Raw genomic sequence first — 27,394 nt, 5'->3', positions numbered from 1 at the left:
CTGTATTTTGCTGCATATATAGTACTTGAGTAATTTACTTTTCCCCTTGCTGTTTTGAACCAGACCTCTGTGATAGATTTATTAATTTAGTTGAGGAATTACAAGCAATGATTTGCTTTTTACTCACTGTTTCTGTCAATTACTGATCAAGGTTATTTAATTTGCCCTTTGTCCTATAATGGTTTTCTTTGGTTAGTTCTCTCACATCTTGCACAGGAGGTATGTGTGTAACCAATGTATGGTATGTGCGGTTGAATAAAGGAATTACAGTACAGTTGCATTTCCTAAACGTGGATCACTTTACTGGTATGTTTTCCTTCTGGCTCTTCAAATTCAGTAAGCCTTTATTCCTTCTTGTAAACAGCAAGGTAGCAATGGAGAAGACAGGAATAAGTGCTGTCCCATCTGTAATATGACCTTTTCCTCACCTGTTGTGGCTAACTCCCACTACCTAGGCAAGACACATGCCAAGAATCTGAAGCTGAAGCTGCAGTCTCCTAAAGCAGAAGGTATGGTTATTAAGATGCCAAGACTTGTTTTTTGCAGTACTGTATTTAAAAACAAAAAAACCTTGGTTAGAATAGTCCAGGACTCTTTGAAGTAGCTGTGGTCATCAAAGAAGTGCATAAAACGCAAATTTTATTCATCTGAAATCGCTTCTGCTAACTAACGCCCAGTACAATTATTTAGGAAAGTTCAGTCTCTTACCACCTGGATGAAAGGTGCCAAAATAATAACCAACTGGACATCAGCTCTGAGGCATTTGCAAGTCATTTTACAGACAAAATCTCAACACTCTGCCACAACCTCCCCCCAAACTTAGACACAGAAAGCGAACTAGAGGCCCCTTGGCCATTATTGGAGTGTACATTGAGTTAACTTCAGAGGACTCACGCTGACTGAAGCGGACAAAATGCTAAAAGCGAAGTCAGCCACATGCCCCTTAGATCAATGTCCATCATGGCTACAAAAAACATCTGATACGTGGATTGTGGCCTCCTCCTCCGGGAAATAATAAACCTCTCTCTCTCAACAGGAGAATTCCCTGAGGGGCTAAAAGAGCCTGTGGTTCTCTCGGTACTCAAAAAACCATCTCTGGACCCTAGCATTTCTGGGGAAGGTGCTTGAGAGGGCTGTCATGGTCCAACTGTTAGCATTCTTGGAAGATTCAGTCTTAGATCCATCCCAGTCAGGTTTCCAGCCTGGCCATGGGGTAGAGACAGCGCTAGGCACCCTGACGGATGACCTCTGTCACCAGTTAGACTGGGGTGGGTCAGCACTACTCATACCATTAGACCTCTTGGCAGCGTTTGACACAGTCAACCATGAGCTTTTAGCTCACTGCCTCGCCGATGCTGGAATCAGAGGACTGCCCTTCAGTGGCTGATCTCCTTTCTCCAGGATTGCAGATAGACGGTAGCAATAGGAGAGAGTTCCTCAAGCCATCACCAGCTTGCATGTGGAGACCCTCAGGGAGCAGTTCTCTCTCCAATGCTATTCAATATCTTTATGTGCCCTCTTGCTCAACTGGTACAGAGGTTCGGGCTAGGTTCATAGAATCATAGAATAATAGAGTTGGAAAGGGCCTCATGGGTCATCTACTACAACACCCTTCACTATGCAGGACACTCACGACCCTATCGCTCATCCTCTGTAACCTGCCACCCCCTTAAGCCTTCACAGAATCAGCCTCTCCATCAGATGGCTATTTAGACTCTGTTTAAAAATTTCCAAATATGGAGAACCCACCACCTCCCAAGCAAGCCTGTTCCACCGAGAAACCGCTCTAACTGTCAGGAACTTCTTCCTGATGTTTAGACGGAATTTCTTTTGAATTAATTTCATCCCATTGATTCTGGTCCGTCCCTCCGGGGCAAAAGAGAACAACTCTACTCCCTCCTCGATATGGTACCCTTTTAAATACTTGAAGATGGTTATCATAGAATCATAGACTTGGAACGGGCCATACAGGCCATCTAGCTCAACGCAGGATCAGCCCTAAGCATCCAAGAAAAGTGTGTATCCAACCTTTGCTTGAAGACTGCCAGTGAGGGGGAGTTCACCACCTCCTTAGGCAGCCCCTCAAATCCCCTCTGTCGTCTCCTCTCTAGACTAAACAGACCAAGCTCCCCCAAACTTTCTTCATAGTCTTAGACTCCAAACCTCTTACCATCTTTGTTGCCCTCCTCTGGACACGCTCCAGTTTGTCTACATCCCTCTTCAACTGGGATGCCCAAAACTGAACACAGTACTCCAAGTGAGGCCGAACCAGAGCAGAGTAAAGTGGTACCATCACCTCCCGTTATCTCGACACGATACTCCGTTTGATACAGCCCAAAATCCCATTTGCCTTTTTAGCCACCAAGTCACAATGTTGTCTCATGTTCAATGTCACCAATATGCTGATGATACCCAGCTCTTCCTCCTGATGGATGGCCGCCCTGATTCTTCCCCAGAAGTATTAGCCAGCTGCCTGGAAGCAGTGACGAGATGGCTCAAGCAGAGTCATCTGAAGTTCAGTCCTTCAAAGGTAGAAGTCCTGTGGCTGGGCAGGAGGGGCCCAATTGAGGAAGCATGCCTACCCAACCTGGATGGAGTGCAGCTATCAGTGGCTCACTCCACCAGGAACCTGGGTGTGGTTTTAGATGCCTGGCTCTCTATCGAGGCTAAGGTCACCCTAGTAGCACAGCTGGCATTCTTACCACCTTCTCCAAGTCAAACTACTAGCTCCCTACTTGACCCCAGAACACCTAGCCACAGTGATCTACATGACTGTCACCTCTACTTCTGTAACTAGCTCTAAACAGGCCTGCCCTTAACATTGATCTGGAAATGGCAACTGGTCCAGAATGCTGCATCCAGGCTACTCACAGCAATGCCATGGAGGTCCTGCATTTGGCCCATTCTTCAACAACTGCACTGGCTTCTGGTTGAATTCCAGATCAGACTTAAAGTTCTGGTAATCACCTTTAAGGCCATCCACGGTCTGGTCCCAGTGTACCTAAGGGATAGCCTCTCTGTATACACCCCTCAAAGAGCCTTATGCTCTGCTGCTACCAGCTGCCTGGCGATCCCTGGCCCCAAGAAAGCTTGCTTGATCTGGCAGAACGAGCTCCCAGAAGAGATCAGAGACCTAGTAGAGCTTAAACAGTTCTGCAGGGCCTGCAAAAGGGAGCTCTTCTGCCAGGCATTTAGTTAAGGTCGACCCAAATTCAATCACCTTCCATTGGCCCCACTCCCATGAAAAGCACCATCGATATGTCCATCCCACAGGGCCATCAGCATGTTACAGTTAAATGCATGTTCTTGCCATGTTTGTTCCTTTACTGTATTGTTCTACTGTTATGACTGCATTGCTATTGTTCAATCTATCGTGTTATTTGTACTGGTTTTCTCCAGTTCCATGTAAATTTCCCTGAGCCTCAGGGGAGGGTGGTATATATAAATATAATATCTAAATATAATAAATAAATAAATGATTACTTCAGTTGAGAAATAGGAATGCTGATCTCTTGTGCTTGGCCTTGGTATTAACAACCCTAAGTAAGCACAGTATAACTTACAACAAAATCTTTTTTCTTCTTTGCTGTCTTTGCAAGATTTCGTCAGTTGTAGTCTTGTTTATGTGCAAGGTACAAGTGCATGCATGCATGTTGAGAATTTTAACTCTATACAATAAAAGTCCAAGTGCAAAATTCTGTCCTATTAGTAAATTGTTACTTTGATTCTTCTGGTTTGTCTCCAAAATTCTTTCTCTTTACATTTGAATTATTTTTGCAGCTGTAGTTCCTGCTCAGAAACAACCTGATAATGCACCTCCCACTACTGTATCCTCTAATGAAGAGAACCAAAACACTTCTGATCCAGACAAATTCTGCAGTCTCTGCCACGCCACGTTCAATAATCCACTGATGGCAAAACAGCACTATGTAGGAAAGAAACACAAAAAGCAGGAGACCAAACTTAAGCTTATGGCACACTATGGGAGAACTCCTGAGGAACCTGCTGCTTCAACAGGTAAGTGTTCCACAATAAGGCTTCTGTAGTAAATAAAACAAATGAGTGTTTGAGGTTTGTAAAGCCACAACTAAATTACAAGTGTCCTGCATCTAATTTGTACTGTTAAAAACAGTGACTTTTTCTCTTTTTCAACCCCCACCTCCACCCTTCGCTGTGTTTGTACAAAAGAATGTGTAGACCTGCAAGGGATGGAGGTACAGGGAAGGTGTTCATCCCTGTTAACAGAGGAAATCCCTGAAGTATGTGTGGAAATTTTGGTTTGTGACACACACACACACACACCCCTCCAGAAGAGGTATTATAGCTATTCACTTGGAAGAATTGACAGTTGAGCCCAGTGTGCAGTTGCAAGACTGGACAGTACTGAACCTTGAGGAAAGGGGTGAAGGAGGAATTCAGGAAGCTACAAAGCTCACCAAAGTTGTGGGAAAGAAGTTGCCTGGGTGGAAAGTGAGCTGTCTCTTTGGCCACCACAACTCACTGAAATCCATGCAAATTGAGCTGTAGCCTAGCTTGGTCAGTAAAATGCACAGCAAAGGAAATGTGAAAACATAATTCTAAAGCCACAAAAGCATATCTGCATTAATGAACAGGAGTAAATGAAGGTAGCCATGTGAACAATTAAATGAAACAAGGGCATTCTCATAAGTTGAGGGCAGCCCTTCAGAATGGAGTGAGTATCCAGCAAGAAGTTGAATCCTCAATATTTGCAGTCTCTGGCTCCATTCATATTGTTTGTACCAGTTGCTGCAGGGAGGTAGCTTCTGTTGGTTTCATCTTCTTACTGTAACACCACACACTAATCTCCAGCAATATAAATAATGGGAAGGGAACCTCAGATAGTCACAGAAAATAAGTCTGAGGAAGAGTGCTTGTATTAGAAAGCTCATATCTTGAAAAAATCTTTGTTGGTCTTAAAGGTGCCACTGGACTGTGATTTTACAGAAGATGGGAGTGCACAGTAATAAAAGTGAATTTTTGAAGCAGCAGTTGCAAAGACTCATTGATTTAAGTAAATACCATTGATTTCCAGTGTTCTGTAATACAAAAAATGAATTAAATACATTATTTTTTTAAAAATTGAGAAAATAGTGGGGTGGCACATTCAAAAGGAAAGAAAAAGACAGGCTTGATAAACTCACAAAACAGATGTGGGAATGTAAACTATAGCTAATCACAAGAAGAAGTGTTCAGTTCAAATTATTAAGAGTATTAAATTTGTAGTATAAATCTTTTAGATAAACTTGTATAACCAATTGGTAGAGGGAATTTTCCTCCACCTTCTGTGCCCATAAAGGTAAAGGTATCCCCTGTGCAGGCACCGGGTCATGTCTGACCCTTGGGGTGACTCCCTCTAGCGCAGTGGTCCCCAACCTGCGGGCCACAGCCCAGTGCCGGGCCACGAAGGCCGTGGCGCCGGGCCGCGGTTCTCTCTCCCCGCCGCCCCCCCCAGTAAAAAACTTCCCAGGCCGCAAGCTTGTGGCCCGGGAAGCTTCTTACTGTGGGAGGGGGGGGGAGAGGGAATCAGGGCCGCCCCGCACATTGCGCATGCGCGGCTGAAATCGCGCATGCGCGAAAGTGCAGCACATGCACAATTTCGGCCGTGCATGGAGCATGTGCGCGGGCGTTGCCCTGCCGGTCCCCAGCCTAAAAAAGGTTGGGGACCACTGCTCTAGCATTTTCATGGCAGACTCAATATGGGGTGGTTTGCCAGTGCCTTCCCCAGGCATTACCGTTTACCCCCCAGCAAGCTGAGTACTCATTTTACCGACCTCGGAAGGATGGAAGGCTGAGTCAACCTTGAGCTGGCTGCTGGGATTGAACTCCCAGCCTCATGGGCAGACAGCTTCAGACTGCATGTCTGCTGCCTTACCACCCTGCGCTACAAGAGGCTCATACTCTGTGCCCATAGTAACCTACTATTTTACCCCAGCACATCTCTGAGGGTGAGGGGACATGCACAAACAAAATTATCTGCAATAGAGGAAACTGAGAAGAAGAATAGGAATTGCTGAAAGCTGCCTGTACCGCAGGACAGTTTGTGATCCTTTGGCCATCAGAAAGGATTTTACTTGGGATAAACAGACTGCTACAGTAAATGAGAAAGATCCCCTCTACTAACTCATTACACAAGATTCTTTGTGGGATCCAGTCCATCAACTATTCAAGAGAATAATGTGTATGTATGTAGGGTGAATACAAAGGAATTGGTGGCTGGAAGAAATTTGAAAGATTCAATGTGGTTGAACATTTTGTTTAAATTAGATTTTACACATATGGTATATCTCAGTGAAATGTGCATCCTGTTTGTTTGCTAAAAGAATCTTTAAACATGTAGATTTGCTACTAAATAGAACCTCTATAAAGCCCAAGAGAAACATCTGAAGCTTTTAATTGATTAAGCTGCACTGGTGTCTTTTTGCACTGCAAGTTGAAGTCTGGTACTATCCACATGCAGAGATAATCATCAAGAACACTTGAAAGTTAATATTATGGATTTGTGCATCCATCTTTAGATGTCTTGTTTAACAAAGTTGCACTTCGTAAACATGCATAAGATCAGGCTGTAAGTCATTTAGCAAAATAGCATTTCTCCAGGAACTGAAAATTCTTCATGCATTGAGAATAGAATATAATTGGGTAGCTGGAGAGAAAATAAGATTGCAACATAACCTATATGGGCATGGTAGCTATCCTGAATAGATGCAGGATAATGAAGGTGCTATAACCAGGCTTGAACATCCATGTCAGTACTGTTCTTTTAAACATTTCAGATACGGGATGAGTAGTGGTCATTGCATAAAGGTGTTGCTGTAATATGAAGGCCACTGTAGCCCTTCAGTAGTGACCACTGCATATAGACTATGGAAACATCCTCTTTTGTAGCTGTTCTTAGATACTGCGTACATCGTAAAACCTTTTCTTTTTTAGACTCCATTTTAAAAATCTACGTGAACATGTAAGATATTTCAGTTACAGGGTAGAGTGTATGATGAACAAAACCGTGTCCTGAAGAAATTTATTTAATCATTTAAAGTAGCGATCCCCAACCTGTGGGCTGCGGACCACATGTGGTCCTTCGACTAATTGGAGGTGGGCCCCGAAGGACGCCTTCTCCCCCCCCCCCCCGGCCCTTTACAACATACTTAAGGTGTCATTGTCTCCCATCACTCCCAGATGGGACTATCTCGTTGCAGAGAAACAAGCTCAGGGTTCCCATTGATTTGTCATTGTCATGAGTTAAAATTTCCATGAAAATAAAATGTTCCTTATGTTCATTGTTGTGGCGTGTCTGTATCTTATTTTGAAGTGATGTTTAAACATTACCATAGTGATCAGAGAGCGTTAGGGCAGTGGTTGAGAGTAGAGGAGTAAACTACCCCCCCACCGGGCCTCAGTAAAAGGCGTTGAGTGGTCTCCGGTGATAAAAAGGTTGGGGACCACTGATTTAAAGTGTCTTTGTCCTATCTTTCTATCCAGTTAGGGCCCTTGTATAGTGAATAGTAATAAAACATTAAAACCAACTTTAAAAATAATTAACACTCATAGTTAAGAATGAACAGGAAAGAGGGTCAGTAATGGGATACAAAATGAAACAAAAAGGTTTGCTGGCAGAAAAGTTGGGAGATTGATTCATCACCCTTGGAAAGGAATTCCACAGATTGTCACCCATCTAGTTTCAGGTAAATGGTCCCCAAAGCAAGGCCTCTGAAGATGACTATAAAGATCCAGTAAGAGCATATGGGAGCAGGTAGTCTTTGAGGGATGCTGATCTGAAGCCATATGCTAAAAAGATGCTTGAATTATGCCTGGAAGCAAATTGGAATCTAATGTAGATGAAACAAGACTAGGGTAATACTTGCCACATACCAGCTGTAGTTTGCAGAGCAGGGACAGCCCAACCAAGAGTACTCTGCAGTATTCTAATCCAGATACTACCAGGGCATGCATGAGGTTGGCAAAATCTTTACTTTTTTAACTTGGAAAGATTACAGCTGGCTGGCCAGCCAAGATTGATGAAAGGTATACCTGACTACTACCTAGGTATTTGTTGAACAGGAGGTGCTCTTCAAGATGGTACCAATCCATGGGTAATTATGAGTTGCGTCTCTGCTCATGGAAGAGAACTTTCCCATCTTCCTTTGCAGGCCAACTGTTCTCAAAACACTGCTTCTGTGCTTAAATTAATGCATTTAATTCCTGGATTAGTAAATGTTAAACTGTACAGCAGTTCCCAGATAAGATCTAAATTTTCTACTTGTTGCATTTTTAACTATGCTGAACTTTGTGTATCTAAAACATATTCAGTTGCAGCCAGTGAGTTCTCCATGAGCATAAGGGCATGCTGCCAATTCTCCCGCTCGCTGAAGGTTCAGCATAGTTAAAAATGCAGCAAATGGAAAATTTGGATCCAAGAATTAAATTCATTATGCCAGAATTTATAGTCATATTCTGGATGTAAGGTGTTGGAAAATAACATCAGTTTTGGAATCATGGAGTATAAATTCTAGACGGTAAAGACAAATGTTAGGAGATACATATTGTCAACACAAGCCCTGTTCCCACCTAAGAGTGAACACCTGTAACTGCATACGCTCTATTTTTCTATATATGTACCTTGACTTATTCTCATGTTACATTTGATGTATGTATGACTAAAATTGTAAAACCCTACATTTATCCAGGCATTGATCCCTAGTTTCAATAGTAAAGTGAACACTTGTCGTCTCTTGTTTCTTAACAGATATATATATTTGTTCACTGTAACATGTGAATGGGGCATAACATTCATAATCATAAACATTGTTATCCACACATGATTATTGAGCTTACCAGTGTAATTTGATGCACAATTTGAACTCTCAAACAGGGAGTCACATAGCTGTAGTTTGTATTTTGCCACTGGACAAATAAACTTTTGGCTGGACCGTGCACTAAATATTGCTGATATAATGAATGTCTGTCAACTCAGTAGGGATTTTCCCATCTCCTGCTGCAACCCAGCTCCCTTCCCCGCATGCTGCTCCTAAAGGACAGGAAATACCACTCCTTAGGAGCAGCATAAGAGAGAAGTCTCTCACAGGAGGAGAGAATTGGTGAGAATTGCAGAAATCATGTTTCAGCAAAAATCATCTTCACTGCAGTCATTTTTAATGTTTTGCTCTTACTATGTTTTATTTTGTAAGCCACTTCAGGCAGGCATGTAATGCAAAACTATTGGTTGTTGTTGATAGTATTTTAGAATAGTAGCATCCTGATCTCAGCCTATTTATTTAAGAGTGAGTTTAATATACAAAATAAGAATGCTATATCTGAATCATCAAAACATATAAAAGAGTGCATCTATTTCTGGCGATGTGCTGAATGTTCCAAGCCTCCAATTGGCCCTTAGTGGAGATATGCACCCAAGAGGGAAAGCGCACTCCCCTAGTCCTTCCCTTCTCCTACCCCTCATTTCTGGAAGAGGGAGCTCCACTCTGGCAAGATGCAGAAGTTATGCCAGGACTATGAGTGGAGTAGTCCCCATGCATCCTCCACCCACCAGAAAGGGGGGAGGGCTGGCCCTGGTGGCCCTGCTCACTACCTGGATTGTTCCAGTCCTGATGCCCCCTCTTGCCTGACACTCTGATGGACTGAGGTGCTAAGGCCAGATGAAAGGCACCCAAGAAACCTAAAATGCAGATCTGTGGGCTAGTGCCCATTGCATTTCTGTCTGAGATAGTTTTAAAAGTAATGATTGATTAATAATCCAGAGGGGGTCGCCATATTTGTAGCAACAACAACAGAACTTCAGGAGTCTTATGGCACCTTGTTGTTGTTGTTAGATGCAAAGTCATGTCCGACCCATCGCGACCCCATGGACAATGGTCCTCCAGGCCTTCCTGTCCTCTACCATTCCCCAGAGTCCATTTAAGTTTGCACCTACTGCTTCAGTTACTCCATCCAGCCATCTCATTATCTATCATCCCCTTCTTCTTTTGCCCTCAATCACTCCCAGCATTAGACTCCTCTCCAGGGAGTCCTTCCTTCTCATGAGGTAGCCAAAGTACTTGAGTTTCATCTTCAGGATCTGGCCTTCTAAGGAGCAGAGACTGACAAGTTTTATTCTAACATAAACTTTTGTGGATTAGAGCAGTAGTCCCCCACCCCCGGTCCGGAGACCAGTACCAGTCCTTGGATCAGTTGGTACCGGGCCACGGCTCCTCCTCGTCCTCCTCCCTGGTTGCTGCCTCGATGGCTGCCCTGACACTCTGCTGCCAGCTCACCTTTGGTGCTTTCCAACAGCCGCCATGGCTGGGGCTCCCCCTCGACGTGGCACTGTGCAGCTGTTGCTGGCAGTGCCCCCCAACGGGCGGCAGGAAGTCAGGGGCACCAGCGGAAAAGCAAGCAGAGCAAGGGGTCAAGTGGCGGTGGTGACGTCCCTCGGCAAAAGACTACCCCCCCGGGCCTCAGTAAAATTGTCAAGCTTTGACCGGTCCCCGGTAATAAAAAGGTTGGGGACCACTGGATTAGACTACACTTTGTCAGATGCATGTGGTGGGTCTTTACTAAGAAGGCACAGGCACACTCAGTGGAAAGTTAACAGCAATATCAGTCTCAGTTCCATATTTGTTACTGTCTTCCAAGGGCTTGAGAACCACCTAGGATTCCTCAGCTATACTGATGTCCAGAAACATAGCAAAAACTAAGAGAATAATATGACTGTTGTCAAGTCAAGTCTTTATTATTACGGTACTAGGTAAAAAGGTAAAGGTATCCCCTGTGCAAGCACCAAGTCATGTCTGACCCTTGGGGTGATGCCCTCCAGCGTTTTCATGGCAGACTCAATACAGGGTGGTTTGCCAGTGCCTTCCCCAGTCATTACCGTTTACCCCCCAGCAAGCTGGGTACTCATTTTACCGACCTCGGAAGGATGGAAGGCTGAGTCAACCTTGAGCCGGCTGCTGGGATTGAACTCCCAGCCTCATGGGCAAAGCTTTCAGATGGCTGCCTTACCACTCTGCACCACAAGAGGCTCATATGGTACTAGACCAGTAGTCAAATTATAAGATACATAAAAACATCTGGCATTAACAAGATAAAAGAATCATTGATAACTAAAATATTATAAAAAGATAAAAACATTCCAGCTATAAGAATCATTCTGGTTTTAAAACTCACAAGCATTATTTCAAGCAATTGAGACTATCTCTACCTAAGTTGCTCCGAATCCACCCAGGTCTTCCTTGTTTTGATTGCTCTCCAAGCAAATCTGGCCACAACAGAAGTTATTTCTGTGCTTTTGTCTGACAACATGTCTGTGACTGCCTCTGAGTTGGGCTTATTCTGTAGGTAAGGTATAAGTTCTCCCCTGAATTGATTGTATAGCCTACATTGGAGTAATACATGTTCCGATGTTTCAATGCTCCCATCCTGGCAGATGCATAAACGATCACAGATGGGTATTTTTTTGAATAAGCCTTCCCTAAAAGCGGATGGGAGCATGTCATATCGTAAGAGAGTAAATGATCTGGGAAAACAAGATTAGATAAATAAGGTAATGGCCTCAAATTATTAAGTGGGGGCATTGGAAAAAGTGAATTTTTTACTTGATTGAAATCCTGTTGGCGATGGATATCTAGGATTCTTTGTTTTATCGTTTCCTTTGCTCGGTTGAAACCCAGAGACAGTATTAAATGTTTGGCTAGACCATATGAGCAAAGTTTTTTCTCAAGAGTGGATATCCACGGCACAACCAATGATTCAGACATCATTAGGTAAAGCAAACCCTTTGTGAAAAAAAGCAATATTAACCAGTACATGGACATACATATCCATATTCTGGTCTGGACAGAATACATTCCTGTTTCCACCTGGATTGAAGCGTTGGAAATGCTGGTTGGTACATGGAGCAGGGATCTTAAAAATTTAGCCTGGGTCTTTTCTAGGCTGGAAATATTGGCATTTATACACAATGGGGCCCCATACATCATCTGTGCTAGAGGTTTTGCCTTGAACAGCTTAAGGGCTGCGGGAACATTACGCCCACCTTTGTGCCAGAAGAATTTCTGAATGGCACCTGAGCTTCTCTGGGCATTTGAGGAAATATATGATATATGGGAGTTTCTACGGCCATTTGATTGGAATAGTACTCCCAGATGTTTGTAAAATCTGACCTGTTCTATGGGTGATGAATTGAGATGCCATGTATATGTTTAGGATCTCTTGTCTGGAAATGACCTGCGTCCTCAAATCCCAACTGGAGATTTGCATCCTGCAACCTCTCTGGGCCCCCTTCAAGGATCGCTACCGTGGCAAGGGGGCTTGCGTAGCTCAGTGAAGCTATGAGCTATGCCGTGCAGGGCCACCCAAGATGGACAGGTCATAGCTGAGAGCTCTGACAAAAGGTAATCCACTGGAGAAGGAAATGGTAAATCACTCCAGTGCCATGAAAACCCACTGGACAAGTTCAAAAGGCAAAACGATATGATGCCGGAAGATGAGCCCCTCAGGTCGGAAGGTGTCCAATATGCTACTGGGGATGAGCAGATGGCTAGTACGAGTAGCTCCAGAATGAATGAAGCGACTGGGCCAAAGCCGAAAGGACGCTTAGTTGTGGAAGTAACTGGTGGCGAAAAGACAGTCCGATGCTGTAACCCGGAACGTCAGATCCATGAATCAAGGCAAGCTGGACGTGGTTAAACAAGAGATGACAAGACTGAATATCGACATTTTAGGAATCAGTGAGCTCAAATGGACTGGAATGGGTGAATTTAATTCAGATGACCATCAGGTACACTACTGTGGACAAGAATCTCGCAGAAGAAATGGAGTAGCCTTCATAATCAATAAGAGAGTAGAAAAAGCAGTCTTGGGATACAATCCTCAAAATGACAGAATGATCTCAGTTCGAATCCAAGGCAAACCATTCAACATCACATTAATCCAGGTCTATGCCCCAACCACTGCTGCTGAAGAGGATGAAGTTGACCAGTTCTATGAAGCCCTACAACACCTTCTAGAAACAACGCCAAAAAATGATGTGCTTATCATCATGGGGGATTGGAATGCTAAAGTAGGAAGCCAAAAGATAACCGGGATAACAGGCAAGTTTGGCCTTGGAGTACAAAATGAAGCAGGGCACAGGCTGGTAGAATTTTGTCAAGAGAATACAATGGTCATAGCAAACACTCTTTTCCAACAACCCAAGAGACGACTCTACACATGGACATCACCAGACAGTCAGCACAGAAATCAGATAGACTATGTGCTTTGCAGCCAAAGATGGAGAATTTCTATACAGTCAGTAAAAACAAGACCAGGAGCTGATTGTGATTCAGATCATCAGCTTCCTGTTGCAAAATTTAGGCTTAAATTGAAGAAAGTAGGGAAAAGCACTAGGCCACTCAGGTATGAACTAAATAATATCCACGATGAATATACAGTAGAGGTGACAAATAGATTTAAGGAATTAGATCTGATAGACAGAGTGCTTAAAGAACTATGGACGGAGGTTCGCAACATTGTACAAGAGGTAGCAACTAAAACCATCCCAAAGAAAAAGAAATGCAAGAAATCAAAATGGCTGTCTGAGGAAGCTTTACAAATAGCTAAGGAGAGAAGGGAAGTGAAAGGCAAGGGAGAAAGATACATCCAATTGAATGCAGAATTCCTGAGAAAAGCTAGAAGAGATAAGAATGCCTTCTTAAATGAACAGTGCAAACAAATAGAAGAAAACAGTAGAATGGGGAGAACCAGAGATCTCTTCAAGAAAATTGGAGATATGAAGAGAATGTTTCATGCAAAGATGGGTATGATAAGGGACCAAAATGGTAGGGACCTCACAGAAGCAGAAGAGATTAAGAAAAGGTGGCAAAATTATACAGAACAACTATACAAGAGCGAGCTTAACATCCCTGATAACCACGATGGGGTAGTTACTGACCTGGAGCCAGACATCCTGGAATGTGAAGTCAAATGGGCCTTAGGAAGTCTGAGCAACAATAAAGCTAGTGATGGTGAAGTCGACTGAAGATGGCGCCATAAAAAGCTGGACTTCTGTTCAGCTCTTCAGCCATGCCGAGGGTCAGGGGCTTCTGCACCTGGCTGACCTGAGCAGATACGCAAATCTGCTCGCCGGTCGCCCCAGGAACCGGGAACGGCATCCTGAGGGTCCTACAGATCTGTGGGGAGGTAGGGGGACCGAATTCCCCGGATTAATAGCGGCGTGTGCTCAAGGTCACGATGGCGTCCTTGTCGCAAACAACTTTACAAGCTTGAAACGACCAGCTGACCCTACATTCTTCCCAGACCATCTTTTACCAGATTGACAGAAGCGCTGACAGAAGCTGAGTCTGCAACAGTAAGAATTGAAAGCTTTCTGGCTCTTCCCTTTCTTTCTCTACAAGCTCTTCCCCCCCTCCTTCCTCAACCAATTTACAAGTGAATTCCCTCTTTCGCTGAGTGAGAGACTCCCAGCTAATTATACCCACTAACCAAACAAAGAAAGAACTTTGAAGTTTTGTTGAAAAAAGCTCAGTGGGGGTTATTGACTTGATACGGAGATTGACAAACTGATAATTTGGGATCGCCCGTGCTCCCGCGAGACCGTACGAGACTTTCTGTTTCTAATTTGTGACTGCCTGGAACTATGGAGAAATTAACTAAGGCACAGCTTTTCCATTTGTTATGCGAAGGGAACTCAAAGATACTGAAAGCAGTCAATAAGCTGGAAAAGGAAATCCGTGGGATTAAGGGGGAGCTTTTGGACGGAGAGAGAACAGCTGATACAGCTTTGCCAATAATAAAGCAAACGAAAACTCAATGTTTGGAAGTTAATCAACAGGAGAGGGAGAGAGCCAGAGATGTAAAAACCCAAAGTACCTTCGAAGAACCTGGGAAAACAGATTCAAGGAAGGAAAGCACCGAAAACCTGGAAGTCTATTCAGAGCAGGAAATGATTTGGATCAGCAAAATTAAAAGAGTCTATTCAAAAGCGACAGCAACCAGGAAGCTATCAGGAGATATTCCTATGCGACCAGAGGAAGAGATCCAGATTGATAAAGCATTCAGAGCCAACTCAAAGGCGACTGGCAGCAAGAATCAAGTAAGAGATTTCTCTGGCCCTGATAGGACAATCAGAAACACTCTACTATGGAAAAAAACACAATTTCATTTTCTGCGACCACCTGAAGGATGAGTTGAACAATGGAGTATTCTCCTGACTTCCTGTGGGAAAGACAGTAGCAGTAATTTTTAGGATAGGACTAATATATGAAGGGAACTGACTTTATATCATCTAAGACAATAATAGAATATATCCTTATAATAGATTATACTCTCATATGTATCAACAACTACTTTGCTAAGAAAGATGGTAATAACTCTTAGATCAGGATTAATATGCGATGGGAATTGAATATGTATGTCGATATGTATGCTAAAAGAGGATGACAAACTATACTTCATAGGCATTAACAAGACGGCAGTAGTAACTCTTGGGTCAGGGCCAATCTATGAAGGGGACTGACCTAATATCATTTAAGATAATAACAGAATGTATTCTTATAACAGATCATACTCTCATATGTATTAACAATCACTTGGCTAAGAAAAATGGTAAAAACTTCTAGATTAGGAATAATATGTGATGGGAACTGAATATGTATGTTAAAAGAGATGGCAAACCATATCAGCTGGTTGCTTTTTCTTCTCAAATTTTCTGTAAATGCTTTATACAATAAACAAAATTATAAAAAAAAAAAAAAAAGCTAGTGATGGTGACAGCATTCCAGTTGAACTATTCAAAATCTTAAAAGACGATGCACTAAAAGTGCTACACTCAATATGCTGGCAAATTTGGAAAACTCAACAATGGCCACAGGATTGGAAAAGGTCAGTTTACATTCCAATCCCAAAGAAGGGCAATGCCAAAGAATATTCAAACTACCGCACGATTGCACTCATTTCTCATGCTAGCAAAGTTTTGCTCAAATTTTACAAGCTAGGCTCCAGCAATATGTGGACCGAGAATTTCCAGAAGTACAGGCAGGATTTCGAAGAGGCAGAAGAACTAGAGATCAAATTGCCAACATACGCTGGATCATGGAGAAAGCTTGGGAGTTCCAGAAGAACATCTACTTCTGCTTCATTGACTATGCTAAAGCCTTTGATTGTGTGGAGCACAACAAATTGTGGCAAGTTCTTAAAGAGATGGGAATACCAGAGCATCTTATTTGTCTCTTGAGAAACTTATATGCAGGTCAAGAAGCAACAGTGAGAACTGAACATGGAATCACTGATTGGTTCAAAATTGAGAAAGGAGTTCGGCAAGGCTGTATACTGTCGCCTTGCCTATTTAACTTGTATGCGGAGCATATCATGAGAAAGGCGGGGTTAGATGAGTCACAAATTGGGATCAAGATTGCGGGGAGAAATGTCAACAACCTCAGATATGCAGATGATACCACTCTAATGGCAGAAAGCGAAGAGGAACTAAAGAGCCTGTTGATGCGGGTAAAGGAGGAGAGTGCAAAAGTTAGCTTGAAACTCAACATAAAGAAAACAAAGATGATGGCATCCGGCCCTCTCAATTCCTGGCAAATAGATGGGGAAAAAATGAAGATAGTGACAGGTTTTATTTTCCTGGGCTCCAAGATCACTGCAGATGGGAACTGCAGCAAAGAAATTAAAAGACGCTTGCTCCTGGGGAGGAAAGCTATGGCAAATCTAGCCAGAATCCTAAAAAGCAGAGACATCACCCTGCCAACAAAAGTGTGTTTAGTCAAGACTATGCTATTCCCAGTTGCAGTGTATGGTTGCGAAAGTTGGACCGTAAGGAAGGCCTAGCGTCGAAGAACTGAGGCTTTTGAACTCTGGTGCTGGAGAAGACTCTTGCGAGTCCCTTGGACTGCAAGGCGAACAAACCGGTCAGTCCTAGAGGAGATCAGCCCTGACTGCTCCTTAGAAGGCCAGATCCTGAAGATGAAACTCAAATACTTTGGCCACCTCCTGAGAAGGAAGGACTCCCTGGAGAAGAGCCTATTGCTGGGAGCGATCTAGGGCAGAAGAAGAAGGGGACGACAGAGAATGAGGTGGCTGGATGGAGTCACTGAAGCAGTAGGTGCAAACTTAAATGGACTCCGGGTAATGGTAGAGGACAGGAAGGCCTGTAGGATCATTATCCATGGGGTCGCGATGGGTCAGACACGACTTTGCACCTTACAAGAACAACAACAACCTCTCTGGGGCACAGTGCCACAGAATTCCCCCTCCCAAACAAGCCCTTTCATTTCCAGGAGCCTGGAGATGAGTTGTCATTACAGAGTCCCCCCACTAAAACAGCAGTTTTTCCCTATGGAAATGATCTCTATAGTCTGTAGATGACCTCCAATTCCAGGAGATTTCCCTACCATACCTGGAGATTGGTGACCCCTGGGTCAGGAATGTTCCTTGAGGTTTGGAGGCAGGACGTCAAGGCTCCAGGGATGGGCAGGAGCTTTTGCCATGTAGCCAGCCCCCAGGAAGGCCAAAGTGCAGGTGTGCATCCTAGCACCCAATGTTTCTCTGGGTGCAACATATTTTGCCTCTAGTCTGTATATAACATTTATTTTTATTTATTTATTTTATTTATTTATTGAGATTTCTATACCACCCATTTCTTTGCAGCTCTGGGCGGTTTACACAGAACATTATAACTTACATGAAACATTATGCAGACTATAACATCAAAACAACTTTAAAAAAACATCAAAAGATTACAAAACCACAATTAAAATATAATAACAATTAACAGTAACTTTGGGAGAGTCATGGGCAGGCGTCTGGGGGGACCAGCAGGTGTTCTGAGTCGGTCGGCCTCAAGCGAATGCCTGGTGGAAGAGCTCCCTCTTGCAGGCCCTGCGGAACAGTGGAAGTTCGGGCAGGGCTCTGATCTCCTCAGGGAGCTTGTTCCACCAGGTGGGGGCCAGGACCGACGCGCTTCTCTGGGGCCAGGGATCCGCAGCCAGCTGGAGGTGCCGGAGCGTAAGTATAGGGGGTATAGGCAGGAAGGCGGTCTCTCAGATACACTGGGCCCAAACCGCGTATGGCTTAAAGGTAATTGCCATTAAGCTTAATCAAATGGGAGCCAGCCAAGTTGTTGGAGTGCTGGCCAGATGTGGGATCTCCATGATGTTTTAGTGAGAATCCTGGTCGCAGCATTCTGTACCAGTTGCAGTTTCCGGATCAAGGATGAGGGAAGGCCTGCATAAAGTGAGTTGCAAAAGTCCAGCCTAGAGGTGATCATTGCATGGATCACTGTGGCTAGGTGCTCTGGGTCCAGGTAGGGCGCTAGTAGCTTGGCTTGGTGGAGGTGGTAGAATGCCAGCCGCACTACCTTTGTGACCTAGGCTTCCGTTTTTATAAATAGTATAAATTTTATAAATATTTTTTTTATTTTATAAATATTATAAATAGTATGGATAGGTAATTAAAAGTACAGCAAGAATATCCCAATGAATCTTTATAATTGTGCCAAAACAATTGTGTCCCATGAGTTACAGTCAAAATAATGAGTAAATAATACCAAAAAAGTGCATGAGAAATGCATAGGTGCAGGTGTACAATTCCTTACTACTCATATCTGTTAAATATGTCCAGGATGACATTACTTTTGAATTGTGGATGCTACTTGTAAACCCCTTCACAAGGGGCATAGGTTTGCACATTTAATAGTAACAATTGAGGATATTTCCATTTAACATTAAAGACTAATGTGATAAATATATTGGGAATCCTAACGCTATTTGAAGCATACTGGGATAACCTTTAGATCAGCGGTCCCCAACCCCCGGACCAGGGACCGGGACCAGTCCATGGATCAGTTGATACCGGTCCGTGGGTCCTCCTCATCCTCCTCCCTGGCTGCTGCCTCAGGGGGTGCCCTGCCACTCTGCTGCCAGCTCACCTTTGGTGACCGCCATGGCTGGGGCTCCCCCTCGGCATGGCACTGCGCAGCTGCTGCTGCCAGCACCCCAGCGGGCGGCGGAAGTCAGGGGTGCCAGTGGGAAAGCAAGTGGAACAGGGGCTCAGGCGACGTCCCTCGGCAAAAGACTACCCCCCCCGGGCCTCAGTAAAATTATCAAGTGTTGACTGTTCCCTGGTGATAAAAAGGTTGGGGACCACTGCTTTAGATGATAACTTGTATGTGTTAGTCCAATTCACAATATATAGGCAACCATTTTTAGAGACACTAACAAAGCTTGGGCTTTGGAAGTAGAATAAGTATCAAATGGTGTGTTAACAAAAGGGATGAAAATCAGTTATCAGCATACATTAAAAAGAGTCCAGACAGATGATTGAAGGTTTGGAAAATGGGTGTCTGCTCAGCAAGACTTAAAGATAATTTACTAATTTATTAATGAAAGTAGCAGTAGAGCCCGCTGTAAAAAAAATACAGCGGGCCCTAGGGGAGGGGTTGCTTCCCCTCCCGCCCATGTAGCAAAATGTTCCCCAGGCCCCGGGGCTTGGGGAGCATTTTAAAGGCGGCGTGGATGCTTTAAGACGCTGGCCAAGCCCCGGGGAAGGCGCTCCCCGGCTCCTGGAGCCGCGGAGCGCCTTCCCCGGGGCTTGGCCAGCGTTTTAAAGGCGGCGGGGATGCTTTAAGACGCTGGCCAAGCCCCCGGGGAAGGCGCTCCGCGGCTCCTGGAGCCGCAGAGTGCCTTCCCCGGGGCTTGGCCAGCGTTTTAAAGGCGGCGGGGATGCTTTAAGACGCTGGCCAAGCTCCCGGGGAAGGCGCTCCGCGGCTCCTGGAGCCGCAGAGTGCCTTCCCCGGGGCTTGGGCAGCGTTTTAAAGACAGCGTGGATGCTTTAAGACGCTGCCCAAGCCCCGGGGAAGGTCTGGGGAGCCGTTTTCGGGGCAGGGGCCAGGGAGCCTACCTTCGCCTACCTTCGCTCTCGGCGGCCAGCAAAGTAATGGCCGCCAGAGCGAAGGGAAGCACTGGTGGGGGGTGGGGCGGGTTTGTGGCCAGGCAAGCAGCCAATCAGCAGCCGCGCGATTGGCAGCTTGGGGGTGGACTGACCAGCGGAGGGGCCAATCGCCTCCCTATTGGGCCCTCCGCTGGTCAGTCCAGGGGAAGGGGCCTATCGGCCCCAATTTATTGAAGGAGTTATAACATAAAAGATAAATTCTAAATTTCTAACTGTGAAAGTACAAACAAATCGAGAACTGTTGGAAATAGTTGAGGCAATTTCAATGGCAGGTAAAGGCAAGATCCTTCCTGCCTGTGGATAAACTTTTGTTAAGCTCAATTGCATGTATCTGGACAAGAGGATAATTTACCAAGTTTATACTGATTTTATCAAAGGGAGGAATCTATTACTATTATAAAAGTATACATTTGGATATTCAGTCCAACTGAATCATACTAATACAGTCAGAAGACTTGAACCATAATCCTTGACAAAGGAAATTAAGCTGTGCTACTAATGCTCCAGTTGTAATACTTTGCAATACTATGTGTATATGTGTGTAGATGTATATACATATTGTTAGCACATGTTCTATAACTGGTACATGGAACAAAGTTGACAAGAAGAATCCATTCTTACACATTTTATGCCTGCTATCCTGACTCCTAAAGAACAAGAAATGAGATAACATTAATAACATTTAAAAAATCGAGTGTCTAAGTGAAACACCTTATACAGTTGACCAAACAGTTACATTGGTAAGCAAATAAAATCATCTTAAATATGTTTTTTTCCTTCTTTTTTTCCAGAAAAGAGCTGTTGTGCAACTACTAATATTAAGACAAAAATGACTTGAAATTGTTAGGGCTAGGGTGGGATAATTTTGCATATGATTACACTGTTAATTAACCTTAGATTATTGTTTAATGTATTAAACAATTTTAATCTCAAAATTGTTATAAGAAAAAGGATTTAGTAGTTTGCAAATAAACTTATTACTCTGAAACATCTTGAATAATGTTGGATCGTGTTTGATGGGTGTAAGGGATTTAGAAGGAATTTATACGTTTTAAAGTAATTTATAAATGCTGAGACTGTTAACAGAAGAAAAATGTGTGAATACATTGATTTGTATCCAGTTTCCTATCATACCAAGTACTGGTAAACAAAACAAACATAGACATCCCATTACAAATAACCAATCTGTAACAAAATAAACATATATGTAAATTTCAAAGAAACCCTTATACTGTATGGAAATTAATAATAAGCAAAACAGATTGAATTTATATAGACTAAATTAGTAGTACAGTACACATTTATTCCAAACTCATGACACTTATTGTGACCAGTACATATTTACATAGGAGCAGAGTTCAATCAGTGACTTCATTTAGGTTTATTTCTGAACTAGCTTCAGAGCCCATTCCTAAGAACGGGCCTTGAAAGGGTCCCCTCCCCTGGACCCCAGCCAGGGAGCTTAAGGTGGACTTGGGTGGCAGCTCACAGCCAGATCAAGTGGGGCGGATGGGGTCTGGGCAGCTCATTCACAGGGCCGGGACAGAGCTCCTTAGTAGTCAGCTAGTCAGCTCCTTAGCAGTCCTTAACGAGCAATCAGCAGGTCAGAAGGCCCAGCCTAGCAGGCCAAGAGGCCCTCGTTAGGAGGCCCTCCACCACAATCCTTTACCCAGGGCCTCTCCCCTTACCTGCTGCTGGCTCCAGGCACTGAGGCATCTGAGAGCAAAGAGGCTAGAGTCCAGAGACAGAGGGCGGGAGCTGCAGGGGCAGGGCCAGTCAGGGTAAAGCTGGCTGCACCCTGATTGGTCCTATTCCAACTTGGACAGCTGGCCACATCCCACCCCCTAGGCTGTTTCATAAATATATAGAGGAACAACAATGAATAAGGATGGGATTGTATAGATATGGGTGCTAAATTTCATTTCTTTTTTTTAATCAAAGAAAATGACATGCATTAAAAACTTTGCACACAGTCTGAGCACCATACATGACATTCTAAGACACTTTGGGATTTCATCTGCCTAGCAAATATAGGTTGGATTTTATTGCTCTGTTCAGTTTGATGCAAGGAACCTTAATCCAAAGGAAATGCCCTTCATTCTGAAGAAAGTCTCCTTTCTTTGTTAAGCATAGAATCCAACTAGATGGAGAGGTTTTCAGGGGACACAAATTTAATTTGAAAATGTGTCCAAATACTTTAAACCAGCGGTCCCCAACCTTTTGATGGTTGAGGACCGCCTCCGGGGGTGGGGAAGAGCCGGCAGCCTGGGTGCCGTGCATGTGCATTATCGCCCCCTGGTGGTGAAAACGTTCATGTGCGGAGCTGCCGCGCATGCACATTTTCACCACCAGGGGGTGCTAATGCACATGCCTAACAGCTCTACGCATGCGTATTTGTGTCCGCCGGCAGCCGCGCCTGCCACCCCCCCCCCTTAAGCAGAAAGAAGCTAGCCTGGTGAGCTTCTCTTGCAGCATGGTTAGCTTCTCGCTGTGGGGGGGGGGAGAGGCAGGCATGGCTGCCGGTGGCCCGTTACAGAGGCCTTTGCGTCCCGTTACTGAGGACTGGGGGTTGACGACCCCCGCTTTAAACATTTAGTCTGGCACCTTTGATATTTGAAATGGTTTTCTGCTTCAGAAACAGCAATTTGATAGTTTAAATCCAGTATACCTAAAATTCTGTCCTGTGGAGGAACTGCACCCCTAAATTCCCAAGCAAGAACATAGTTTGAGTGATGGAGGTATTTTTGAACATGTAGCAAAAATATTGCAACTGATGCATAGCCTTCAGGGAAAATGTGTAGACTGTGAAACATATTGAAAGTGTATGCACATTTTCTGTGCAAAAGAAAGATTGGGGTGGGTCCAGTCTGCCGTAAGGGAGATGTTACCTGCAAGCAGAACACTTGATAAGAGTTTCAAGGTCTTCAAATATTCCAGTCTGCATTTCCCATCATATAAATCCTACAAGTAGCTGTTCCTGTTTAATTATAAGATTAAGCATAAACATCATTCTTTTTGAGGCAAGCAGGTGTTTGAGGGATCAGATCTCTCCCTAGTGTGCAGTTGCCTTTTTAATGCCAATTCTTTTGCCCTTCCTTGCGGTTTGGCATCAACACTAGTGAAATATTTTCATTAATACTGGTGCTTAAGTGAAAATCATTGAAAAACCCAAACATGTTATGTACCATTCTTCTAAATAATATGGCCAAGTGAATAAGATCAGCAAGCAGTGGATCGTATCCAATAAACAGGGAAATGGTTACAGAATGGGACTTCCTTGTTTCTGCTCTCTTGCTGCAGCCCATTAAGCCTTGTGAAATTCTGCTCCTGAAAATCAAGGGACCTGCCCAAACAGGAGAGAGGGGCAAAGATTAAGTTCATGTTAATACATGAGAATTCTTGAAATCCCACCCCCCGCCACCAGAAGGGTACTTCCATTGTGGAAAACAATGGGAAGATACAAGCTAGTATGGTAGTGTCACATACTAATTCATTTTGTTTAGTACACATGAAAAGCTCCAAAACAAACCAGCAAGTTCAATTTTTCTGGTACACATGAAAAGCCCCCAAACAAACCAGCAAGTTCAATCTGGTCTGTTGCACCCTCTTTTCAAGCTGTTAGGCTAAAATTACTGTGAGCCACTTCAGCAACAGATCTGTTTCTCTTCCCCCACTTCTAAGTGGTGGTGGGGAGCAAAACAGAGGGCCATTGCGCACCAGGATCTATGTGGCAAATTGGTTGCGGGACGAAAAAATCGCCATTTTAAATAGTGGAATTCGTCGTTGTGCATACCTGGCTTTGTAGTGGAATCCAGTTGCGTTTCTATCGTTTCCCACAGGTTTCCGGTCTCTGCAAAAATCGGTAGCCAGGAAGCGATATTGCCGAGCTTCTCCCGCCCCTGGTCGTCAAGCAGCCAATGGGCGGCCGTTATCATGATCCCAAAAAGCCCCTTTCCCTTTAAGGAAGTTAAAAAAAAAAAACCACGTTGCAACGAATCTGCGTTGATTCGTTGCAACGGAGAGATCCATCTAGGTAGCAGGTGGTGTTTGAGCTGCCGTTTCATCGTTGCCACGCTCCCCCCAAGTGAAACCCCCCCCCCCGGCACGGGCACGATTTTCGGCCGAAAATACAGTAAAAAATAAAGGGAAAATAAACCAACAAATGGGGCTGTGTGTTGTTTCGTGCTTAGTGACTTAAAACAGCTCTGCAGCCAGGGAAGCCTCGCTGGGTAAACAAAGGCTCGCTGGTGCGTTTATCTCCGCTCGCTCGGAGAAAAAAAAAAGGTGATCGCTTCGCCGGAAGATCAGAGGATAGAGCTAGGGGGCGGGACTTTGCAGAAACCGCAACAATGGTAATGCACAGAACTTTTTCACTAGTGTTGCTGATTGGTTGCAAGAGTGTAGCGCTTTCCGGAGGGTGAATCCACTTTTTGGGATTTCCCTGAAAGCGCTACAACGAAGCACTTTTTGCAGATCGGTTTCAGGAGTGCTGCAGATTGTCAACAACGTTGTGCATAATGGCAAAACTGTAGCGATTTCAGTTTGTAACCATTGTGCTATTTTGGACGAGTGCGGAATGGCCCAGAGGGTTTTAATGGCTAGCAATCATTTTAGTGGTCTGTTTCACTTTTCCTGACTTCTAAGGGGGAGGGAGCAAAATCATTGGCTGACATTATAGCCATCTGTTTTGCTTCCCCTCCTCTTTGAAGGTGGGGGAGCAAAGAGATGGTGTAAATCAGGAGTAGTCAACCTGTGGTCCTCCAGATGTTCATGGACTACAATTCCCATGAGCCTCTGCCAGCGTTTGCTGGAGGACCACAGGTTGACTACCCCCAGTGTAAATGGCTAAGAGCCATTTAAACTAAAAGCTGCTGGGCGGATCGCCAAGCGTTTAAATGACCCAAATTGGACAAATGTTCAGGGGAGGCCTCTCCCCGAACTGGCCAATTTTGTGGCCAGATTTGGTTCATGCTCCCTTTTGTACCCATCCTTAAGTGCTACATTTTGCATGAACCACATATTGTTGCATAAAGCATCACAGGAATTGTTCCAGAAAGTTTACTTACTACCTGTCTCAAAGGACTGGAAGTAGATTCCAATAAAAAGAAAAAGTATACAAAGAAATTTAAATCATGCAAACCAGGTTGAAAAGCATACTAAAAATACAGGTGACAATTTTAAGAACAAACTATGTGATCTATCTCATTTAAATAAGCCTTTTTCAATAAATCTTGCAACAGTGTCCGAAAGCCATTAATAGGCCTCTCTTACGCCCATTAGAAGACCATTCGATAGTACTGCTGCTGCCACTGAGTAGGCAAAGTCCGGATGTGCCTGCAGGTTAAAAACAGAATTAAGTCTTGATTGGCAGAGTGCAACTGTTGTGGGGAAGAGGTAGACTTGGATAAGGCCCCCAGGCCATGAACAGCTTTAAATCTACACTCAGATATTATATTGATAAAAATGCCCTAGTGACTCATAAGCTGTGTCTTTGCTCTTAAAAGGCACAGTTTAGTGCTCCAGGCATCTCCTTTGACAGGACACCATGAATGCTCCTCTGTATTAGCCTAGGGACTAGGCTGAAAGAAACCCAGGTGCCAGTTGTGTTCCTAAATCCATTCAGGTAGCACTTGTATAGGACCATAGTGGAGGAGGAGGAATGTGTCAAGTCAGTTGACTTATGGCAACCCTATAGTTTTCAAGGCAAGAGATTTTCAGAAGAGGTTTGCCATTGACTGTTCTCCATAGCAGCCCTAGAAGACCTTGGTGGTCTCCCATCTAAATACTTACCAGGGGCGACCTTGCTAAGCTTCTGAGATCTGATAAGATCAAGCTAGCCTGGCCATCCAAATCAGGGCTCAAGACCTTAGAAACATTAACATCAGGTTCTGTGATGTACACTGTTGTCTGTCAACAGTGCCCTTCTGTTGTCTACATAGGACAAGCAGATCACTGCTCAGAAGAATACATTAGCAGACACTGGTATAAAAATATAATGAATAAAATAAAAAGGCAACATTTAGAAAACTGCAGAACATCTGTTTGCCAGAATATTCTGCAGCTAATCTAGAACACAATGGGAGACTATAATATGAAGGTTGAACAATATAGTTAACTATTAAATCAGATTGCATCCATATTAGAATTTCCATTGTTGCAAAGATTTAGAATCATAGAGTTGGAAGGGGCCACACAGTCTTAATCCAACCCCCTGCTCAATGCAGGACCAGTCTAAAGCATCCATGATAAGTATCTATAAAGCTGCTGCTTAAAGACTGCTGGGAGCTCAGTAGCTCCATAGAGAGCCCATTCCACTGCTGAATTACTCTACGATTCCCCCCCACACCCCAATATCTAGCTGGTGGTTCATTCTGTTATATGACTGTGGGTCCTATCCTCTGCTGACTTTCCGTGCTGCCCTCCAAGTGGCAATCTTTCAAATACTTAAAGAGAGCAATCATGTCTCCTTTCAGCCTCCTCCAGGCTGAACATTCCCAAGTCCCTCAGCTTTTCCTCATAGGGCTTGGTCCCCAGGTCATCCTCGGCACTCTCCTCAGGACCCTTTCAATTTTGTCCATGTCCTTTTTGGAGTGAGGCTTCAGAACTGCACACAGTACTCCAGGTGCAGTCTGACCAGTGTGGTATACAGCACAACTATGACATTTCTGCATGACTTTCCTGCCTCATCCCTCCTGCAACTGCACAAGGGCCCCCAAAGCATTAGTCTGGATTCAAGTCAGGGCTTATAAACAGAGAGATAATGCAGTTATCAGCCAGTACGGGTGTTCAGTTGTTTAACATAAATAGAGATATTATGCTGTCATCAATTGCAGCTTTTGTGAGAGTGTGTGATGCTTGTATGCTTTTGAATTTTGCATGAAAATGTTACCGCATATAGCTCCTGTAATTATTGGCCTTTTAACCCCACTGTCTTAATTTTTTTCCTCAGTGTGTCTGCTCACTAAGAATTCACTTCATGGATCTGATGCCTATGAATGCTTTTATGCGAATAAATCTGTTGGCATTTGAGGTGCCAAAAGATTCTTTTTTGTTTGTTTTGCTTTGCTACAGAAGACTAACACAGTTAATACAATGAACTTTGCAATTGTTAATTGATGTTTGAATGTGATTGCATTTCTTCCTTTTATTTCAATTTCCCACTAACTCTTTGGGTTTGATGCTATTTTTTCAGCAGGAAAGGGGTATCCTTGCAATACCTGTAACATAGTACTGAACTCTATAGAACAGTACCAAGCTCACATCAGCGGTTTCAAACACAAGAACCAGTAAGTGTTTTTAAATGTGTCTGTAGTAATTCATTATGCAAATTGCCTTTGCAAGATAATCAGTGTTCCCACATCTAACTTGCAATAGAGATTTTTGAAAATTAATTTGCTTAGCTTACCTATAGTAAGGTAAGCTAAGT

The 27,394-nt window shown here is 43.9% G+C and overlaps 1 protein-coding gene across 18 annotated transcripts in view; it reads left to right on the top strand.

The window, feature by feature from the left end:
- Nucleotides 1–27,394, top strand: part of ZNF346 (zinc finger protein 346) — a 112,576-nt gene that overhangs the window by 10,594 nt on the left and 74,588 nt on the right. For 9 of the 18 annotated variants that reach the window (XR_013229146.1, XR_013229144.1, XR_013229142.1 and 6 more), the window contains exons 4-6: nucleotides 365–509; nucleotides 3,781–4,017; nucleotides 27,161–27,254. Coding sequence is in view for 9 of the 18 variants with exons in the window: in XM_077326298.1 (XP_077182413.1) it covers nucleotides 365–509; nucleotides 3,781–4,017; nucleotides 27,161–27,254 (476 nt within the window). In the remaining 9 variants the exon portion in view is untranslated. Of the gene's footprint in view, nucleotides 1–364; nucleotides 510–3,780; nucleotides 4,018–20,759; nucleotides 20,891–27,160; nucleotides 27,255–27,394 lie in introns of those variants that run through there. The other 9 variants (XR_013229149.1, XM_077326305.1, XM_077326302.1 and 6 more) reach the window with 3 other exon arrangements.

This window comes from Paroedura picta, chromosome 3, assembly GCF_049243985.1.
Source record: "Paroedura picta isolate Pp20150507F chromosome 3, Ppicta_v3.0, whole genome shotgun sequence".
Classification (NCBI taxonomy): domain Eukaryota; kingdom Metazoa; phylum Chordata; class Lepidosauria; order Squamata; family Gekkonidae; genus Paroedura; species Paroedura picta.
This window is presented reverse-complemented; position numbering and strand designations above follow the sequence as displayed.